Consider the following 19,809-nt stretch of genomic DNA (forward strand, 5'->3'; position numbering starts at 1 on the left):
AGAAGTAGTGACAAATGCACTGAGAAGTGCATTGGAGAGTGTGTGTGTGTGTATTAGGAGCTTGTACTAGGTGTGTGTACTTTAGGAGCTTTGTGGCTCGAGTTAAATGGAGCCAGGATTTCCTTCCAGCTTAGCAATGAGCTGGGGAAGCGAGATCAGCGACACCTCACTCGCTTGCCTCCATCCCCCGACAGGCGGTTATTGAGAAGCTGGGCCCTTTGGGGGCGGGGCGACAACGGGCGGCTGAGCGTGCGGGGCAGGATCCGGCCCCAGCGTTGCTCCTTTAAGGCCTCCCTCCAGCCTGGCGTCGCCCGTTTAAGGCCGCCTCGGTTGTATATGCTGGGTGTGGAGCAGCGGCGAGCCCAGTTCCTCGGGGCACAGGGAGGGCAGGCGGGCAGGCACGCAAGCAAGAGCCGGCGCGATGGCGGAGAAGCGCGTGTCCCGCTGGTACTTCGGGGGGCTGGCCTCGTGCGGGGCGGCCTGCTGCACCCACCCGCTGGACCTACTCAAGGTGCGTCAGGCGCGGGGCGAGGGGGGGGGGAGAGCCTGGAAGAAGGGACGCCCCACACCGGGGAGCAGCTCCGTCGTCCGCCCCTTGCTTTGCCTTGCCTGCCTGCCTGCCTGCCTCAGCGCTCCCAGCTCGTCTCCCCATATCTGCTCCCTCTCCTCCAGACCTTGTTCGGGGCTGGGCGCCGCGTGCGCCCGCTTCGCAGCAGATTGGCGAAGGGGGGCTGAATCCCAGACCAGTCTCCGAAGAAGCAGATCCGCCCAGGCTCCCCGTGCACCCCAGTCGTGCACCCGGCAGGAATGGCATGGAGGGGAACGGAGACCTCTCCCCACCCCCTACCTGTCGCCACGGAGGCTGCCCAATGTAGGCAGAAGCTTCTCCCTCCTCCTCGGCGGCTGCAGCAATACTCCCCCCCCCCGCCTCCTCGGCTCTGCCATTTTGGCGCCGTTGCAACGAGGAAGCCCCCTGCCCCGCCCCCACGGCTGACAAGTGCATTGGAGTTGGCAGTTGCCCGGCTAGGAGACGCTGGCCGCGGTTGGCCGCCGCTTCCTGGCATCGTCTGGTGTCTCGTTCCCTAGGAAGAGCGGACTGGCATGTGGGGCAGTGCCCTGCAGAGCTTGGAGGCACTGGCTCCCTTCCAGGAAGCAGTGCCCAAGCAGCCAGCAGCCAGACTGCAGCAGTCCTCTAGTTGTCCCAGCCGTGGGGTTACGCAGTGGGCACAGAGATCTCCTCAGGTGTAGCTTCGGCTGTCTTTGGCAGCCTTTCCTTGGTTCAAGTGACCAAAGTCTGCTTGGACTGGTTCCTGAGCCAGGACTCCTGGGAGAAAGCCTAGATTCAGTGGCAGCATCTCTTGAAATCAATGTGAGGCCTGCAGAAGCAAAGAGGCCGGTTCAGCTCTGATTTGCATAATAGGAGCCCCACAACAGTGACATGAGATCTTGCCCTAAAAAGCAGAAACAGAGAGGGGGGGAAAGGACCCATCCAGGGTCAGTGGGGGGAAATCATGAAGTGTTTCTCTCGATAATCTCAGGAGAAACACAGCTGTAATCAAAAGCTATCAGGCGACTCCAGACTATACAGAAAGAAGGCACAGATAACTGTTAAACTGATAAAACTGTTTTCTTTTGGCTTGAAAGCTTTACTGCCCTGAGACTGGCAGCTTTTCTGCCCGTTTCTAAGCTTTGACATAAGAGAGAAGACTTTGCAACATTGACCTAGGGGCTGGCAAATCAGAAGGGAGGAAAAAGGAGCAGGTCTATCAGGGTTAGATGAAATATTTCAGAGAACTGAAGGCTTTCGTGGGTAGGGGATGTATGATTGCCTTATTGATCCCTAAAGTTTTCAATGAAAATCCGGTTTGGCACGAGAGATCCTGCCCGCATCAAAACAAGGCCAACCCCAACTCACCTCCCCTGGTGAAGGATTTGCCTTAATTTGTAATTTTACTGAATATGTGTGAGAATGGGTTTATAAGAGCTTGTTAGCATAGCTTTTGGGGACATAGGCATGTGTAACACATTTCATTCAGGTGTGCACCCAGGATTTTTTTTAAAGGCCAACATTCATTGAATACTTAGTCATAAAGGACATTATTTATATTCATTTATTTTTTAAACACTTGCCTGAATATTGCAGTTGGGGTTGGGATGAGGAGCCATTGCAGTTTGGGGGTGGGGGGGTGAGGAGATGCTCTTCAAGCTCCAGAATTGGTGGGGCATTGTGGTGACACTGGCCAGAGGAGAGGCTTATGATGCAATATTAACCTTCTGGGGTCCCTCCTCCCTCCTGGCCTCTTTGAAGTGCGGGTCTCTGCAGGAAGGCTCCCAGCAGAATGTTTCTGTTTCACTCCTGTTGCTGGAAGCAATGGTGCTTTGGCGGAGCAGCTGGAGGGCAGCTGAGGACCATTCCCACTGTGACCAGATCCCCTTTTGGATCCCTACAGAAAGCCCCCCCTCAATTCAGTGTTTATTGCTTGGGACATTAGGGTGTGCCTGGGCACACCTTGCACACGCCTATGCATAGGAGAGGTTGTAGGAGGTTTTTAGTTGCTAGGGGAATGGAGTAACACTTTAAGATTAACTGGGCAAGTAGGAGTAAGCACATAAAACACTGTATCAAGGGTTAGATATTTGGTGTAAATAAGGCCTGATAAATTTGATACGAGCTCAACGACATTAGTCGTAAGAACTTGTGACTTGTATTAACTGTATGTATTCCTTTTAAGGGAAATTAAGTAAAAGGTGATGGAAAGGTAGAGCTGTCATTTCGAAAATCCCCATGTCTAGAAGACATGTGGTCAAGTGTCAAACTAGACAGTTGGCCAAATGAAAAGCAGAAGTCATGTCCAGTTTAGGGGCAAACAAGTAGGTCAGAAGGATGAGACATTCTGGAAAGAGGGTGGTCTAAAACTGATGATGTGGACCAAAAGACTTAGATATTTTTAAATAAGAAGATGTATTAGGAGGGAGGTCTCTGACTTTGAGAAGAGTATTTTAAGTCTGAACACAGAGGAGAAAGATGTCTTTCATTTCCTCAGGCATGAGATCCAGGCTGTTGCTCTGAGCCTAGCATGTAGGCCTCAGTGACTCCTTGGTTTTGCCTGGGAGAAATGGAAGTTCCTCTGCAGAGGAGGAGTCCCTTTGCAGAGTCAGTATGAATGGTGCAGCATTTGTGAGTATGTCATTTTTTTCTTTGCTTAGGTGAAAGGTTTGTGACTGTGTTAAACTTTTTCCTTTTTCTTTAACAAAATACATTTAGTTTTAAAGTTTGAGTAGATGTTTTAAGTTGTAAGTGTAATCTGGGTGAATGCAAACATTCTGTCTTGAATCCTCAAGCACACTTGCACCTACAACACAGGTTAAAAGCAAGTAGGTGTGCCTCAGTATCTGATACTGGAGATCCTAGAATGTTAGCTTTTGGTTTTTCCCCAAAGGGGAAGATATGCTCTCCATGGGGAAGATATGCTCTCCATATCTTTCCCATAGAGCCCTGCTTGGCATTCTGGGATTGGCTATTCTAAGCCCCTCTGTTGCCTGGGCCCCACTTTTTGTCTGTGAACCTAGAACAGCCTTCCCCAACCTGGTGCCTTCCAGATGTGTTGTACTACAACTTCAATAATTCTCAGCCAGCATAGCCATTGGCTAGCTGGGAATGATGGGAGTTGTAGTCCAACACATTTGGAGTGCACCTGGTTGGGGAAGGCTGCCACAGTGGTCTCAGTGGCTGAACTTTGGCCTTCCTCTTTGTAGCTCCAGGGCCTTATCCAGCTCTGTCTTGCTGAACAAAGTCAAGTGACAAAACTCAGCCCCCAGGCTGCTTTAGAGCTGATAGCGAGAGGATGAACTGGTCAAGCTGAATCATCTAGAAAGGCAGCTTGCTTGGGAGAAGAGTTTGTCGGGCTCTGGGGTTTCTGCGTCCAGCCAGTGTTAAGCTGCTCTACAACCTATGTCCTTCTGAGCTTTAGGCGTGTTTTGCCTGTTCCTACGTGGGGGGAAATTCCTTTCCCTTATAATGGGCTAGCATATGAATGCCAGCATGAAGCTGCTAACCTTCGAGATTCTTGCAGAATTCAGTCTCCATCATTGCCTCATCTGTGTCCCTGCCTGGGCCTGCCAGCTGCTTGATGAGCAAATTCCAGTTTCATCCTCCACAATAGATCTTTGAGCTGCTGCTGGCTGCCTGGGAGCGTTGCCCATCTTGGCATGGCAACCTCTGCCTCTTTACTGCCCTCTCCTGGCAGCCAGTCCTTCTGCAGCCTCAGCTGATGTATATTTCCACCTGGGCTGCTTTGGGCCACTTTACTTTTAAAGTATGTAGCTCTTATACTTTCCTTTATGAACCACATGCTTCTGTATGGCCAGAAGATGTTGTGGATCTATTATATCTTTTTCTCCTTTCTGTGGTAAGAAAAAAGATGGAAACAGCAGTGGGAAAACTTAGGGGTGATGTGTAGAAAACAATGCTGTTTGGACCCCCTGTAAATGTCCCAAGAATGAGGCAGAGTGATGGTGTGATAAAAACTTCATTTGGAAGCACCCGAAGACACTGGAACAATGTTTGCCAACAATGGTGTCCTCCAGATGTTTTGAATTTCAACTCCTATCAGCCCCAGTCAGCATTTCAACTCCTATCAGCCCCAGGGATGCTAGGAGTTGTTGTCCAAAACATCTGGAAGGTACCAGGTTAGGTAAGGCTGCTCTAGAAGTCCCTTGCAAGCTACTTCCATTGACTCTTGTCCTTTGGATGCAAACAAAGAAGTTAAGCAAAGAGGTTAAAATACTTTTATAAATTAAATTATAATATTAAAAAAAACATATACAGAGCATTCTATCACACATACAATAATACAATAAAACAAACTACTGGACAGAAAATGCTCAGTGGAGTTTTTCCCTTTGGCCAGATGCATCTTCTTCAATGACCAGTGTGCCATTTTTTCTCGGGGCTGACTTAGAAGTTCCAAATAGTAAAAAGAATAAAAGAAATCAGATGTCACTTCCCACAGTCTAATTCCAAATATTCAAAAGAAGCTCATAAGAGGTACTCCAAACAGCCACTGCTCAAGCACGATAATGCCAGTATCTGTGGAACAACGTTTGCCAACAATGGTGTCCTCCAGATGTTTTGAATTACAACTCCTATCAGCCCCAGTCAGCATAGCCAATGGTCAGGGATGCTAGGAGTTGTTGTCCAAAACATCTGGAAGGCACCAGGTTAGGTAAGGCATTTCTAGAAGTCTCTTGCAAGCTACTTGCATTGACTCTTGTCCTTTGGAACCATCACATATGTGATGGGGTGACCACAAGGCTGCTGTTGCATGCGTGTGTGACGTGTTTGTGCTGTTTTGTTCTTGTGTCCAGTGCTACCATCATCACCTTCACCTCCTATTGCCTGATTGTTCCAGTGGAGGAGGCTGCTGGGAGTTTGATTTTTATCAGCTTGGGAGCCTTTCACCTAGATGTGGCTGTACTGTAAACATCAGCTGCTTCACAGCAACAAATGGGAGTTTCCGTGTGGGATGGTTGTCTGGAACTACTGCTGAGCTGCAGTTCCAGGCTACAGAAGCAGATGAGCTAACAAGCTTCTGTGGATTCAGGCCCCATGCTGTCAATCGAGCCCTTTGCCCTGATTGGAACATGTGCCCTGTAGCTGTGATGGTCAAAGCATCCAAAAATTAATCATACTCATTAGGCTATGGGATGAAGAATGCAGGACAGAGCTCTCTCAAGGGGGAGAGAATAGTATCCAGTAGTCAGAACATGGGTGAAATTAGGGTGGGGATGGGAGCCAGGAGCTAGGACTTGCCTTTTTGCAAAGAGGAGGTCTTGTTGGGCTAATCACACATCCTGATGGAGAGGGAAGAGCAGGGCAGCTAGAAGTCTGCCCTGAATCTTGCTCCAAGTTCTGGGCAGAGGGGGAAGACAGTAAAATGTTTATAATGTAAACTCACTTGTTACTGGCTTGTGTTGGGTGGAAAGTAGGGAGTGGAACTGGAGAGAGAAATAATCAGTTCTGTATAGAGCTGTGACACAGCCCAGGGGAAAAATGATTTAGGACACAATCCTATGCATGTTTAAACACGACAGCACCCTGGCTGGCACATGCTGGGAATTGTAGGATGTTTTTCTGTCTAAACATACATAGGATTGTGGCCTTACTTTATTTTTAAACATTTCCCTTTCTTACTCGCCCCCCTGGACAAAAAAAGTCCCTGAGGAAAAATTCTCTCTCCCCCACCCCAGTTTTTCACCTCTCTAGCTCTGCAGAACTCTTCTGCTTTAGAATTAGAAAAACCATGTCTTAAACTCTGATGAACAGTATCCCCCCAGTCTTGCCTGTACCGTCAAATGCAGGCTTTCAAATGGCTGTTAAAATGCATCCCTGTTGGCGGGTGGCAGCGCCATAGACTTCCTGCATCAGAGAGGCTCGTGCAGATGTGCTGTGGTGCCTGCAGATGCCCTCCCAAGAATGAGAGGAGCCCAGCAAATCCAGCCTGACCTATTTGCCATCTGCTGCTTCCACCTAGGTCCATCTGCAAACCCAGCAGGAGGTGAAGATGCGCATGATGGGGATGGCGGTGCGTGTGGTTCGCAATGACGGCTTCATAGCACTCTATAATGGGCTTAGTGCCTCCCTTTGCCGACAGGTGAGTGTTTTGCCGGCAGGTGAGCTGCTGCAAGCATTTGGCCCCACTCCTTATGTGGGAGCTTCACATTCCAGCTTCTTGGTTCTATCGTTGCCTGTGAGAGTTCTGCCGCTTCTCCCAGTATTCTCCCAAGGCCCAGGCTGTGTTGCAGATTCAGCACTGAGATGGCATTCAGCCTCACAAACAGATGTTTGAGATTCCTGTATAAGTCCTGCCCTGTCTCTGAAAGTGGCATATAATTCTGCCAGAGTTATGGCAAAATTCCTGCAGAATATGGCTGATAGAATGTAAAGACAGTAGAGTCCAGTAGCCTCTGCCGTGTGGAAAGATCAAGACCCTGTTCAGACGACACACTAAGCCACGGTGGTTAAGCATTTTGAGCTAAACATTATGGCTTAGCATGTCGTGTGAACCATTCCTAGCCATGGTGGCTACATAACCACAGTTTAAACACACTAACCATTTGCTGCAAAAGGGTTAGCGGCCTACCCATGGTTTAACGTGTTGTCTGAACAGGCCCCAAGTAGGGCCTAGAACAGGACTTTCTGAAATGAAGCACACTCTGTTAACTAGACAGTCTCCCACCTGAGCCTGTGGTGAATTGGGCTGAGGAGAGAGAAAACTGGGAGCAGCAGCAGCAGCCGTCTGTCCCGTTGCTTCCAGCTTCCTTCTTAATATTTTGGTCATCTAGCAGCATCTGATAGTCGCAATGGCTCCCCCACCCCCTGCTCTGCACCGACGTCTCTGCTGCTTCTTCCCCAAAGGCGCATGAGCATCCTATATGCCTGCAAGGGTCTCCATAACCAGGTTGAGTCATTTTTCTGCAGCAGCAATTAGGCCGCCCATGTTGGTCATGATTGAATCTCGTACTAGTGGATTTCCCTTCTGTTGGGTTGAAGTTGGACCCTCCTGCAGTAAGCAGGCAGTGGGGAAGAAGGTGGCTTCCTCTGGGGCCATGCCTCCAGCATATACTTTTAGGTAAGCCTACCCCAACGTGGCACCTTCCAGATGTGTAGGACTACAAATGCCATTATCCCCAGCCTGTGGCTGAGGATGATGACAGTTGTAGTCCAACACATCTGGAGGATGTTTGGCTGACCTAGGCAATGACTGATGAAAAGGAGAATGCCCTGATGTGCCACGTGCTCACCGATGCAGAGGCTGGGGCCATACATGTGTAGGGGGCCGGGCAGTTGCAAAGCTAGTTGCTGTGGCTGTGCTACAACTGTTTTAGTGTACAGTGGCCACGTGCTGGGTAGGGCCAGGGCTGTCATCCTGCTGTGCCTCTTTCTGCTTCCTCAGATGACGTACTCCCTCACCCGCTTTGCCATCTATGAGACCGTGCGGGACCACTTGAGCCAGGGTGCCCAGGGGCCAATGCCCTTCTACCAGAAGGTGCTGCTAGGTGCAGTAGGAGGTGAGCTGGGACGTGGCAAGTGCAGGAGAAAGGGCCAGAGCCGGACAGGCTGTGCAGCCCCCTTTCACCGGCTGTTCTCTGGTTGCAGGTTTCACGGGCGGGTTCGTGGGGACCCCAGCTGACATGGTGAATGTCAGGTGAGTGTCTCCTTCCCCTTTCCCTATATGGCTGTGCACAACATTTTTGGGCTCAGCTCCCCATGATCCACTTGGTTTATCCTATGAGGAGTCCTATGCTGGGAGGGGACAGGGAAAGAAAAAAAAGAGCATCCTTTTGGCACCCCCACCCCACCTGAAATCCATGCGCTGCAGACAGTCTAACCTCTCTGCTACTTACCTTACCATCGAGCAAACTTATGTATCACATCATGGGGTGATGGGGTGTGCGGGGCTTTTCTCTCTCCCACTCCTTATGGCTATAATGCTCCTTTTCCAGGATGCAGAACGACATGAAACAGCCGGCAAATCTGCGGCGCAAGTGAGTGTCCAGGTTGTGGTGGGTGGGATGTAGGAGAGGCACAAGCATTAAGAGTTCAACTGGAACCCTACTAGCCTGCTTGGTTGCTACATGCACCAGGAGATGCCCTCCTGATGGTAACCAAGATTTCAGAGGTCTGGTTCTACATGGCTTTAGTATCAAAATGCCCACGGCTCTGGAATTCCATGCAAGTACAAATTAGACAGGCCATGACCTTTCTGGTGTTTTGGTGTCTCCTGGGGTTTTGGTGCCTTCTGAAAAAACACATTTTCCAACAGGCATTCCCAGGAAGGCAATCATGTCCTCTGATGAAGACTTGTTTTTATAAATCGCTTAGATGCTTCTTTAATGCAAGCGATTCATAAATACCATTAAATAAATAAATGTATCCCTCTAAGGGGGGCTGTATTGAAGATGCACGGCCATGGAGGGAGGAGCAGCATCTTTTTCAAGCATCCAGAGTTTGAAGCTTAAGATACTTTTTTGAAGCAGGGCGCCACTCCCAGCCTTCACATGCCACCAGCGATCTATGTCAGGCCTGCCCAAGCCATAAGCACATGCAGTTAAAGCCTACAGTGGTGGCCAGCCAAACAGTATGTGGAGTGTGGCAAATACGAGTAGGATCTCATTGAAATAGGTTTGCTGACTGACTCTCCTTGCTTCCCAGCTACTCACATGCTCTGGACGGGTTGTATCGAGTGTTTCGCGAAGGTAAGAACTTGATTGGTGCACAGCAGAGCTAGATTGTAGTTCTAAGAGGTCTCGTGGGTGGGGAGGTCTCCTTGAATGAGATGAGTAGACATGGAGGAGAATCCACTACAAATCTGCCCCTTTGCTATAGGAAGTGAGAGCACACTAGGTTAGAGGGCCAGGCCTGGGCTACAGGAAGTGGGTCGTAGGGGGTCAGTGCCTTGGGAATGGACAAGCCATGAGAGGCAAAGGTGACGGTGGTGGCAGAGTGTCTGTGTGTGCACACATAGAGAGTACAGGTAAAGTCCTTCTATAATGACCCCTATTGTTATCGGTGATATTTTGTGCTTGCCATCTACTTGAGTATAGGGACTCAGCTGCTAAATCCTAGGAGAGAGGGCTTGAATAAGCTGTTTGGGAGTGTGAAGAAATATGCTGATCTGGAGTGCACAGGCGGAATTCCGTGTATAAGAGGTTGACTGCATCCTTGACTTTTAGGCTGTAGGAGAGGATGAGCATGTGGAAGCCTGGGCACAGGGAGAGAAGAGTGTAAAAGAGTTGGTCCTCCAAATCTAAGGAAAAAGAGAGAGATCAGCAGGTTCTTTCCTGCCTCTAATGCCCTGTGCTAGGGTGAGTAGTGGTAATTTCCTACTCCCGGATGATGCTCTAGGAATCAAGGAGAAAGGACACTGAACAGAGAATCTCTAAGACACACAGCTTACTCTAGTTCATGTTCAGCGTAGCTTCCTTCCAAACAAGTGTGCATAGCATGGCTGCCAAAGTTGTCTAGGATGCCAGCTGCCAATCTCACTTGATGAAACTGTGCAAGAGCATAGATACACAATCTGGGCCTCCCTAGGGTCAACAGTCCCCACCCGCTTCGCTGTGGGGGTGTCCTGGACAAGGAGGCCTTAGAACGTATGGTTAGTGAGCCATTAACCGGATTTGACCTTGAGTTCCAGAAAAATAAATAAATACATCTGCTGAAACATTTGGGGTCAATAGCAAGAACTTAAGCAAAGGAAGTCTCTAGGCTGCTTCCAGGCAGATGGCATCTAGCACGAATAAATCATTGCTGCTCCACTAGAAGCTACAAGTAAAATTGCAGTTGACTTTCCACACTGTGGGGGATTATTGCTCTTTTTCTGTGTGTTCATCTCAATATGTTCTGGCCACCCCGTTGGGTGTGAGATAGCTGCTGTGGATGGGGAAAGCGAAGGTCCAATTAGCTGAGCAACTATTTTGAAGAAGAAGGAAAACATTCTGAGTGATCCTTAACAAAAAAGCAATTAGCCCTAAGCACTTAATAATACAAGCATGATTGTCCATTACTACCCATGAAGTGTAAAAAAAAAACCAAAACCAATGTGTTTAAACATTTCTGATCCAAAGCAAACATTAATTAGAAAAACATAACCTAAATTATTAAAATGGTGGTGGCAGAAAACATTTCAGCTTTAATTTGTTTGATTTTTTTTTAAAAAAAATGGGGTTCCAAAATGGTGTCCACTACAAAGATTTTTGAAAATATGTTCTGAACAGTGATAAGTTCAGCTGCCTGATACCTCACTGCCCATGTCAAAATCATGTCTCTTAAAAAAGAGGGACTTTCTATAGTAAAACAAAAAAAGAGGAAAGAAGCATTGGGAAAACATGGGTGAACTACAAATGGATGACGTAGGGTGCTTCTAGACAGATGTCTCCTAGAGCTACCAGTCAAAAGCCATTGTCAGCTATTCCATCTTTTCCTCCTTAACAGATTTTTGTGTAAAGGAAAAAGAACGAAGAAACAGTGAAGAAACACAGGAGGGTTAAAAATGGAAGGAGATAGTGTCTTAGACCCCCAATATAATTCCATGAATGAGGCAAAGCCATTGCACAATAAAAGCCTTGTCTCAAAGTACCCAATGATGTATGAACCCCATATAAAATGTTCAAGGCAATTCCAGACTAAACACCTATTGGTGGAATCAGCCCTATATCCAAAGAGCAAACCTCTCCTGGAAGTATTATGTTTAAAAGCCTGCTCCTGGCACAGCATGGAGAATGCTTCTGTATCAGCCAGTCCTGTCCCTTGCTGATTCATTTCTGTAGTTGTGTCTCTTCCATGGGCATCTAAGATGCTGCTATCTTCCCTGGTAATGATAATGAGCAACATTTATTTTTCTTCAGATCTTTCAGCCTTGGATACATTATTGTGATGGGGCATCAGTTTCTTTATGGTGGCCCCCTATCAGGTTTTTTTTAAAAAATCTTCTGACTTTGGACAAATGTTCAGAGATTCCGCACCCGTTAAAACCGACCTGCGATTGAATTCAGTGAAGTCATGTATTGCTCTGCTCTGCTCTGCTCTCCAGGCCTCCCTTGTAAATTATACCTTTTCAGCATCCCTGTATCTTTGGGAGCAAGAGGGGATATTTATTCCTGAGCGATGCTTTGTGGGTGGGAGAGTGTTTGCAAAAGAGACGTTCGCGAGCAGAAAGAACAACTCTTTCTAGGCCTAGTTTTTTGGGGGGGAGGAGTTTGTGGGTCAGTGTCAAAGGGAAGGGTCTAATGGGAATGCCTGCTCTGTAAATTCCATGCCTTGATCCCTTTTGTCTTTGCAGAGGGGTTGAAGAAATTGTTTTCGGGGGGAACAATGGCATCAAGTCGAGGGGCCCTGGTTACTGTTGGACAGGTAGGAATCCAACACGTTCACCATGCAATGCATTAAGGATATGGATTAATGTTCTGTAATTGTTATTCTGTAATTGTTGTGTTTTTATTGCATTTTAATGTATTGTTTTAATTATTTTAATGGGTTCTATAAGCAGCCTTGAGAGACATTTTTTGGTAGACATAAAATAAATAAAATAAACAAATAAAGAGATATAACATGCTCACACATCCAACTAGGCATATTGCTACCGAAAGGCACCCAGAGTCTCTACATCAGCCTCCCTAAACCTGGTATCTGCCAGCTCCTTTGGACTACAACTCCCAACATGGGAGTTGAAGTCCAAAATATCTGGGGGGCACCAGGTTGGGAAAGGCTAGTCATTTCAGGAGAGGAAATCGGATGTAGTGGAATTTCTGCCTTGAATCAATGAAGTGTAACAGAAGAATCCTAGAATAGTAGAGTTGGAAGCGGCCTATAAGGCCATCAAGTCCAATCCCCTGCTCAGTGCAGGAATCCACCTTAAAGAATCACTGACAGATGGCTGTCCAGCTACATCTTGAAGGCCTCTAGTGTGGGAGAGCCCACGACCTCTGCAGGTGCTGGTGCATGAGGTGTAGAAATCAGGCACAGTCTCCCACCATCAGTCAAGAGCCCATTTTCTTATTGGGAGGCCATAGACACATGGCCTTAGACAGATGTATTTTTGCAAAATCTGAAGATAGCACTCATTGCTCACACCTGTGTCAAGAGACCAGGAATAGGTTAGGGCAGCCTCCTCCAACCTGGCACTTTACAGATTGGACTACAGCTCCCACCAACCCCAGCCATTGGGCTTGCTGGCTGGGGATGATGGGGGCTGTAGTCCAACACATTTGGAGGGCCACAGGTTGGGGAAGGAGACACTGAGAACCAGTCATGGTTTTGCCTCAACATTTTCTGCTTCCTTGCAGCTCGCCTGCTACGACCAAGCTAAGCAGTTGGTTCTTGGCACTGGTTTGCTCTCTGACAACATCGTTACCCATTTCTTGGCCAGCTTTATTGCTGTAAGTGTATCTCTGCATGTGTGTGCAAGGCCAGGGAGAAGTGTGTGTGTGTGCGCCTATGTATTTGTTGGGGGTTGCAGCCACTGGTCATATTAGAATTCAAGATTATGATCCTCAATCCACCTCTTCAGGGAGGGACAGGTGCAAACCCAAGTCCATGCAGCTACTGAGGCTGAAGTGAAGATATGTATATCCAAGCCCTTTCCTACCAGAATCTCAGTCCGCACTTCAAACCTGAAAAGCTCATGATTTTAACGTAGAATTGTCTGGCAATTGAGCCATGGGAGAAATCTCATTGCAAGGCAGTAGTAGTAGACTGAAGCTGCCCAAGTAGTGGTCCACCAAGCTGAACACAACACATTTCAGCCTCCTTCCCATTTTTACTTCCTGGGTAAGATTGCAAAACTGGAACGCTTAAGTGACGTCCAGTTGCCACACTTGGCCAAGGGCTGCGTTTCGGCCTGGTGGGGTCATACAGGCCTGTACTATACCAATGACTCTTCCTCATTTTAATGCAACTGCTATTAAACACTAGTTTAGTCCCGGTAGTTTACTAAGCAGTATTTGGAAGCAATATAGATTGTGAGCCCTCTGGATTAGGATCGATGGAGAGGGAAAGGTTTGAGATAGAAGGATGGCTAAAAGGGAAGATGGAACTGGTAGCAGACAGTCCAGAATAGAGGGGGTGATGGTTCTGAAAGGGCTTTGCAGAAGAAGTGAGATTTGTGGAGGGCTTTGAAGGGAACAAGCGAATTCGTCAGAAGGAAAGGTGTGAGGTTGGCTCTTCCAGGTCTTGGGAGCGGTGTGGTAGAAAGCACTAGAGGGCGCCACATATTTCTGTTCCTCCTGTGTGGGTCACATGAGAAGCGTGCATGGCCTCTTCCTATTTGATCTGCTCCCTGGCTGAGAACAGACGACCATTTATCACACTGTAATTTTATTTAATGTAATTGCTTGGTAAGCCTGTTGTCTTGCCCAAGTGATGAAGAAAATCTTGCTATTCACCTGCTGCTTCACTGGATTTCTGATGGGATGCAGAAGGTGTGGCAAGATTTTCTTACCCCGTGGCCACAGGCTCAGAACCTGGTAAGTGGTGTAGTCATCCTCCACCCACCATTCATCCCATGGGACACCCCATGCTCTCTAGCCCAGGATCTCACAGTGTCTGATGTTTCTTCCCCCCCCCCCCCACGTTAACTGCAGGGAGGATGTGCCACATTCCTATGTCAGCCCTTGGATGTGCTAAAGACACGGCTTATGAATTCTCAAGGCGAATATCGGGTGAGTGATCTGATCCCTATGGCTGTCCAAATTGCCCGCCTTTTCATTCTTTTTCTCAGTGGTTACCTGCATTCGGCATCTTTATATAGGCACTGCTGGCCTTCTGCCTGGTTTGTTGTTGTAGTTCTTTTGCGTTTTTTGCTGCTGCAGCTTGACACGTACCCCTGACTTCTGAGCATCATCCTGGCTGCTGCAGTTCCTCATCCATTTGTGATAGCCAGAGACTGAGCCTAATAAGGATAGGGACAGGTTCTTCTATACATTAAGCGAAGCGTGCTTGGGCATGCACTGAGTTCTTTCCCTTTTCTTTTGTTCCAGGGTGTCATGCACTGCGCAATGGAGACTGCCAAACTTGGACCATTGGCTTTTTATAAGGTAATGCAGAAGAAGAAATGGGAGCAGCCCTGGGCAACTGTGCCATGTAGATCAGGTGCACAATGCAGACAGTATACGTTCCAGCGCTGCAGTAATTTCTGGTTCCTTCTGCATTCCTGCTCTACCAAGCGCTAGGAGCCATACGTCTTCAATCTGGTTGCTTCCCTTCACCCAAGATGGCTTCAAATGGGAAGAGTTGCCAACTCTACATTGCACTTCACCCCATTACCCCAGTGCTGCAGCCACATGCCATGCTACTTGGCCTTTAAGGCAAGGACAAATAAGCTGCCTGAGGCTAACTGCTCGAGTAACTGGTTCAGGGCAGATTCCTACCTGCTCCGAGGCTAGATGCCGTGCACCAGCCACCTTCCTGTTTTTCAAGCCCCGCCTTCCCTTCCCAGTTCAACAGTTGTCAGAGAAGGTCTGAAGTTTTGTGGCCAAGTCTCCAAGGTTGGTAGAAACTGACCCTCTCCCTTTCCTCTTCCAGGGCCTGGTTCCTGCTGGTATCCGCTTGGTCCCTCACACTGTGCTCACCTTTGTCTTCCTGGAGCAGCTGCGCAAATATTTTGGGATCAAAGTGTTGGCCTGAGGGAGAAAGGGTCTGCCTAGTTAGAGACATAAAGCACGGCTGGGGAGATGGGGGACAGGGGCCTGGAAAGTGGGATTCCCCAATCCCCAGGCACCAGACACGACTCCTTGTCAAGATGCTGCTGTCCTACAGTGCCATGGCACCAGCTGACGTCTCACAGAATGCCCCTTTTCAGTGCCTGACAGTCTCACAATTACCAGCCGACACCTCCGTAATGTTTGGTGCCTGATGGTGTAACAGCCAGCCAACTGGAATTTTCTCCTTCAGTGCCCAATAGCCAATCTCCAGATGCCTTTCTTCTGTGCCCAACCACCTCTGAATGCCACCATTCCTTGCCCATTAGTGCCACAATGCTGTCTCCCTCCAGTACTGTACTCCTGCTGATCCCATAGCATTCCTCTCCTTACACTCGACAGCCACACCATGCCCTTGTCTACAAGCCAGCATTCCACCAACACGTCTGCTTTGTTTTCGACTTGTCTCGAGGGCCCTACAAGGCTACGGTGTTCCTCTTCTGTGCCATGGGCGGTAACTGGCCCTGCCCACCACACATGTTGTTTTCTTTTCCCCTCCTCTGCCTTCCCAGTCTCATTTCCCTTTTGTGATGTGCTGCCATACCTTTGGGGAGAGGCAGTAACCTCCTCCTAGTCATCTCGCCATGCTGGCCACTCCTTTCTCCCTGAGTGGAAGTGTGTCTCCACACGTGGGAGCAGAATCTTACTTGTAATTTCTCTGTCCATTTTCACTGTTTATGGTTAGGCGTACGAGCTAGAAAAGGGATTCTGGTAGCCACTGAGGACAGATGATAGCAATACACCAGGGAGGCAGAAATCTTCTTCCTCTTTGTCCCTCAGTGTCCCAGATTCTTAAAACGTTTTTGAAATAACAAAACTTCCCTCACTGTATCCAGCCTGTGCCGTTTTCCCTACCTCAGTCGCCTCTTACCCTCAGGTCTATATCTGAGGAAAAATGGTCCCTTGTATTTACTGTCGGTGGCTAGAAGTAGCGTAGTGTTGCAGGCCTAGCACCTCTCGCCTCCTGCTTTCACATTCAAACCTTGTTTTGCCAAAGCCTCCTGAAACCAAAGGGCCCCATCCGGGCCTCCTACCAATGAGAGCAGAGAGTAGGCCTCTGAGGTACTGCCAATTAGCAAGAGGCCAAATAAGTTCACCCAGGCAGAGAGAGCTTTCTAACTGCATGTCTCTCCTGTAGCCCAGATGAGCAGGATTGTTGCCTACTTAAATTCAGGGGTGCGAGCAAAGGAGGATAGGGGGAGGGAGATAGGCCGTAGGGAGTACCTGGAATTGTCGTAAGTCAGTCCAGCACAAGGGATAATATGGTCCATATAGACCTATGGGATGGGCTAAGGTTACCAGACAGGAGGCCCTCTATTTACCCAGGCTACTTTAGTAGGGCCTCATTTACGGCCTAGGTTTCCATGTTGTGCCTGACCAACTTCTCTGGCAGTTCCTCTGAGCCTTTCGGTAGCATTGGAGGAAGCCTAGAAGGCTGTGGAGTATCCCTGGGTTGCCTTGCTTTACTGTGATGTTGTTGAGACCCTGCTGTAGCATTGATTTGTTATGCCTCTGGATCTGGCCCATCCGGACCCTGCCTAATGAAGTGACGGTTGTGTCTGCTGTTTGTCCCTCCTTGCTGCTGCCTTGCATTGCCCGTCGGCTCCCGCACCGGCACGTGGCAGGCCTCCTCGCCACATGTGAAGTGTCATTCCAGAGGGTGATAACCCTGCGGGATCTGAGAACCAGAGCCAAACGATCAGCACTTTTGTAATTATGACAATAAAGTAATTGTGCAAAGCCGGTGTTGGTCTTTCCTAGAGGGCCAGCCCCTTTGAAACAGATCACGTAACTTTCAGGCTTTCATTCTTCAAATTCAGGATGTTGATTTGAATATTGCTCTTTAAATCCCATTTACAGGATCTTAGTGGAGAACTGATTACAGCAGTAAATACTGGGGCCGCAATGTGAAATTTAACTAGTAAAATAGGGTGGCAACTTGCCACCAGATTTAGTTTTTCAAAATTTCTGAAAATCTTCAGCTGTTCATAATTTTAAATTCTCTTAAAAGTGAGACAGTAAGTTTAGTTTATTTATTTTCTTAAGCATTACTTCTTTTACAAATAAAGGGGAGTGGGGAATGACAGCGGTCATGCAAGTTCCCTCCTCTTGTCTTCAATAAATGCACCATGGGTATCCAGTATAGTTGGGGAAGAAGGGAAAAGACCAGTCCTATGTCCTGAAGTAGGCTGCTTCAGACAGCAGAATTTAGGGGAAGAGGAAGGAATGCATGTCATAATGGAGTAGCAGGACCTTTTAAAGCAGCCCAACCTGGCACCCTCTAGATGTGTTAGACTACAAATCCCGTCTTCCCCAGTCAGTAGCCACACTGGTAATTGTAGTCTAATGCATTTGGAGGGTGCCACATTGACCCTAGCATAGCCTGGGAAGCAGGGGGTGGCAGCAACATTTGGTGCTTCTTTTCAGGCAGAGGAATATTTTGTATTGGCCCTCAAGGGAGCAGCCATAGCAGGGTATAGCTTGCCTCTCTTGTTCTACCTGCAACTCTGCATTCTTCCAATTCAGTATTTTCTAAGATACAAAGAAGAGTGCATGGAGCTTAATGGAGAAAGGCCTGCTGTGAGGCCCATTATTATCTGCAGCAAATAGCCTAAAAAATATATAGCGAGTTCATGGCAGAGGTGAAATTCTAAGTGGCTGGGTTAGCAGCTTCCTGGTTCACAACACCGTCTCTTAGCTCTGAGGTTTCGCTGGTCCTTGACAACTCTTACACAGTTCTTGGTTCTGGATTCCAATGGGCAGCCCTGTTCTGTAACAAAGAGAGCATGGGGCTGGTTGGCAGTTCTCAATATGGGCCTTGCAGGGGTAGGTTGGAGAGCTTTGGTAGTTATGACACACATGCCCGGCTGGCATCCAAGCCACAAATGCTATTCTTCCCTGCGGCTGCCAGCGCTATCTACCCCATACTGTGTGGCTTGCACTGGAGGTGAGTCCAAGATGTGCTAATTGGGCCATAAAAGGTAGCCAAGGGAAATGAAAGCTCATCACCTTCACAAAGCTTAATTATGCCTGGCAATATGCTTTGTTCCTAACCCTGCTTCTTGGGCAGAGCTCCAGTATCCCGAGGTAAGAGAACAATCTATGGCCCTCTTAGCAGCTGAGGTAGACTGGAAGGGACTATAGCACCCTACCTCAACCTGACGCCCACTAGATGTGTTGGACTACAATTCCCATCATCTCAGCCATGCTAGCTGGGGATGGTGGGGGCTGTAATTCACATCCAGAGAACACCGGGTTGGGAAGGATGACCAAAGAATCTAACACTGCTCCCCTTGTAGAAAGTGCCCAATGCATCCATATGGCTTAATAAAATTTTTTTGGGGGGGGGAGGTGGGGGCATCAGCAGACACTCAAAGGCACTTTTGCTGCTGCTGTTTCTCCCCCAGTATAAATCAGTATCCCATTCCAAGTTCCTGGATACAGCTGCCCTGCCCTGGACAACACACAGTTTCTTCTCTTCTCACAAAAACATGTGGGGGTGGTTGCCTCCTCCCACCCACCCCTTTCACTGCTTGACGCAGTCACTGCTGCCTTGCTGGGTGATGCATACAGCACTGGAGCTGTAGAGATGGCCCCAGGCACTGTCGCCACTCAGCAGATGGAGCTCAGGCATCGACTACTCCCTCTGTAGCCCCAATTAGTGCTGGAGAGGAGCATATGAGACTCCTGCCCTAGCTCTCGCCTTTCTTTAAGGATCTTTCTGTACATGCCAATTGCGTCCCAGGTCTGGCCCGCTTGGATTGCAACATGGTATGCTATGAGGGAGGTTTAGCATGTTACATGTATTTAGGCGTGCACTGAAGTTGTGGTAAGTCTGCTCCCAAAACATGTGATGTAACCAACTCGAGTTTTCAAGCATGTATCATGCATGTGATCCTTGTCAGGGAGCTAGAACTGGGTTCATAGGAGCAATGGAAGCTGCCAGATGCTGAATTAGGCCATTGGTCCATCTAGCCCAGTGTTGTCTTCAAAGCCAGGCAGACGCTCCCCAAGGTTTCAGGCAAGGTTTTTTCCTGCTTTACCTGGGGATCAAATTTGGGACCTTCTGCCTGCAAAGCAGGTGCTCTACCACTGAGATACAACTGCTGTGTAATGTGTAAAGCTGCCCACAGAACACTGGATGGAATAGCTGCACAATGAATTCTCCAGACCGAGGAACCTCCATCTGGAAGCACCCCTAGAGCTCAAAGTGGTTTTATCACAGCTCTGGGCATCTAGCTCAGCAGGCTCTCTCAGTTCACAAAATACATGTCAGGAAAGGGGGATGCTTTCTGCATAAATTCCTGGTTATTCCCAAGATGGAGTAAACATTGCCCTGTGTCAAGGCTTAAGTGTTCCAGATCAGGAGGAAGCTGGCTAGCGCCGCTGATGTGCTGCCTTCCGATGCAAATGCATGAGGCTACCGAATCTTGAGTGAAACAGCAAGAATCCCTAATTTGAATAGGATCTCAGTTTTGAACATTTTAGTTTCTCACATGTGTATCTGTCTTCCCTACAACTTCTGCCCCTCAAACTGTAATTCAGATCCTT

The 19,809-nt window shown here is 48.3% G+C and overlaps 1 protein-coding gene across 1 annotated transcript; it reads left to right on the forward strand.

Annotated features, from left to right (window-relative positions):
* The first annotated feature begins 344 nt into the window (after positions 1 to 344).
* Positions 345 to 17,042, forward strand: SLC25A10 (solute carrier family 25 member 10). Its single transcript, XM_063120158.1, has 11 exons — positions 345 to 511; positions 6,534 to 6,653; positions 7,956 to 8,070; positions 8,159 to 8,207; positions 8,506 to 8,547; positions 9,215 to 9,258; positions 11,844 to 11,914; positions 12,847 to 12,939; positions 14,143 to 14,220; positions 14,539 to 14,595; positions 15,083 to 17,042. The coding sequence occupies exons 1-11, from the start codon at positions 422 to 424 to the stop codon at positions 15,182 to 15,184; spliced, it is 861 nt and encodes a 286-aa protein (XP_062976228.1). The 5' UTR covers positions 345 to 421; the 3' UTR covers positions 15,185 to 17,042.
* Positions 17,043 to 19,809: the final 2,767 nt, after the last annotated feature.

The sequence above is a fragment of the Elgaria multicarinata genome, chromosome 3, assembly GCF_023053635.1.
Source record: "Elgaria multicarinata webbii isolate HBS135686 ecotype San Diego chromosome 3, rElgMul1.1.pri, whole genome shotgun sequence".
Taxonomy (NCBI): Eukaryota; Metazoa; Chordata; class Lepidosauria; order Squamata; family Anguidae; genus Elgaria; species Elgaria multicarinata.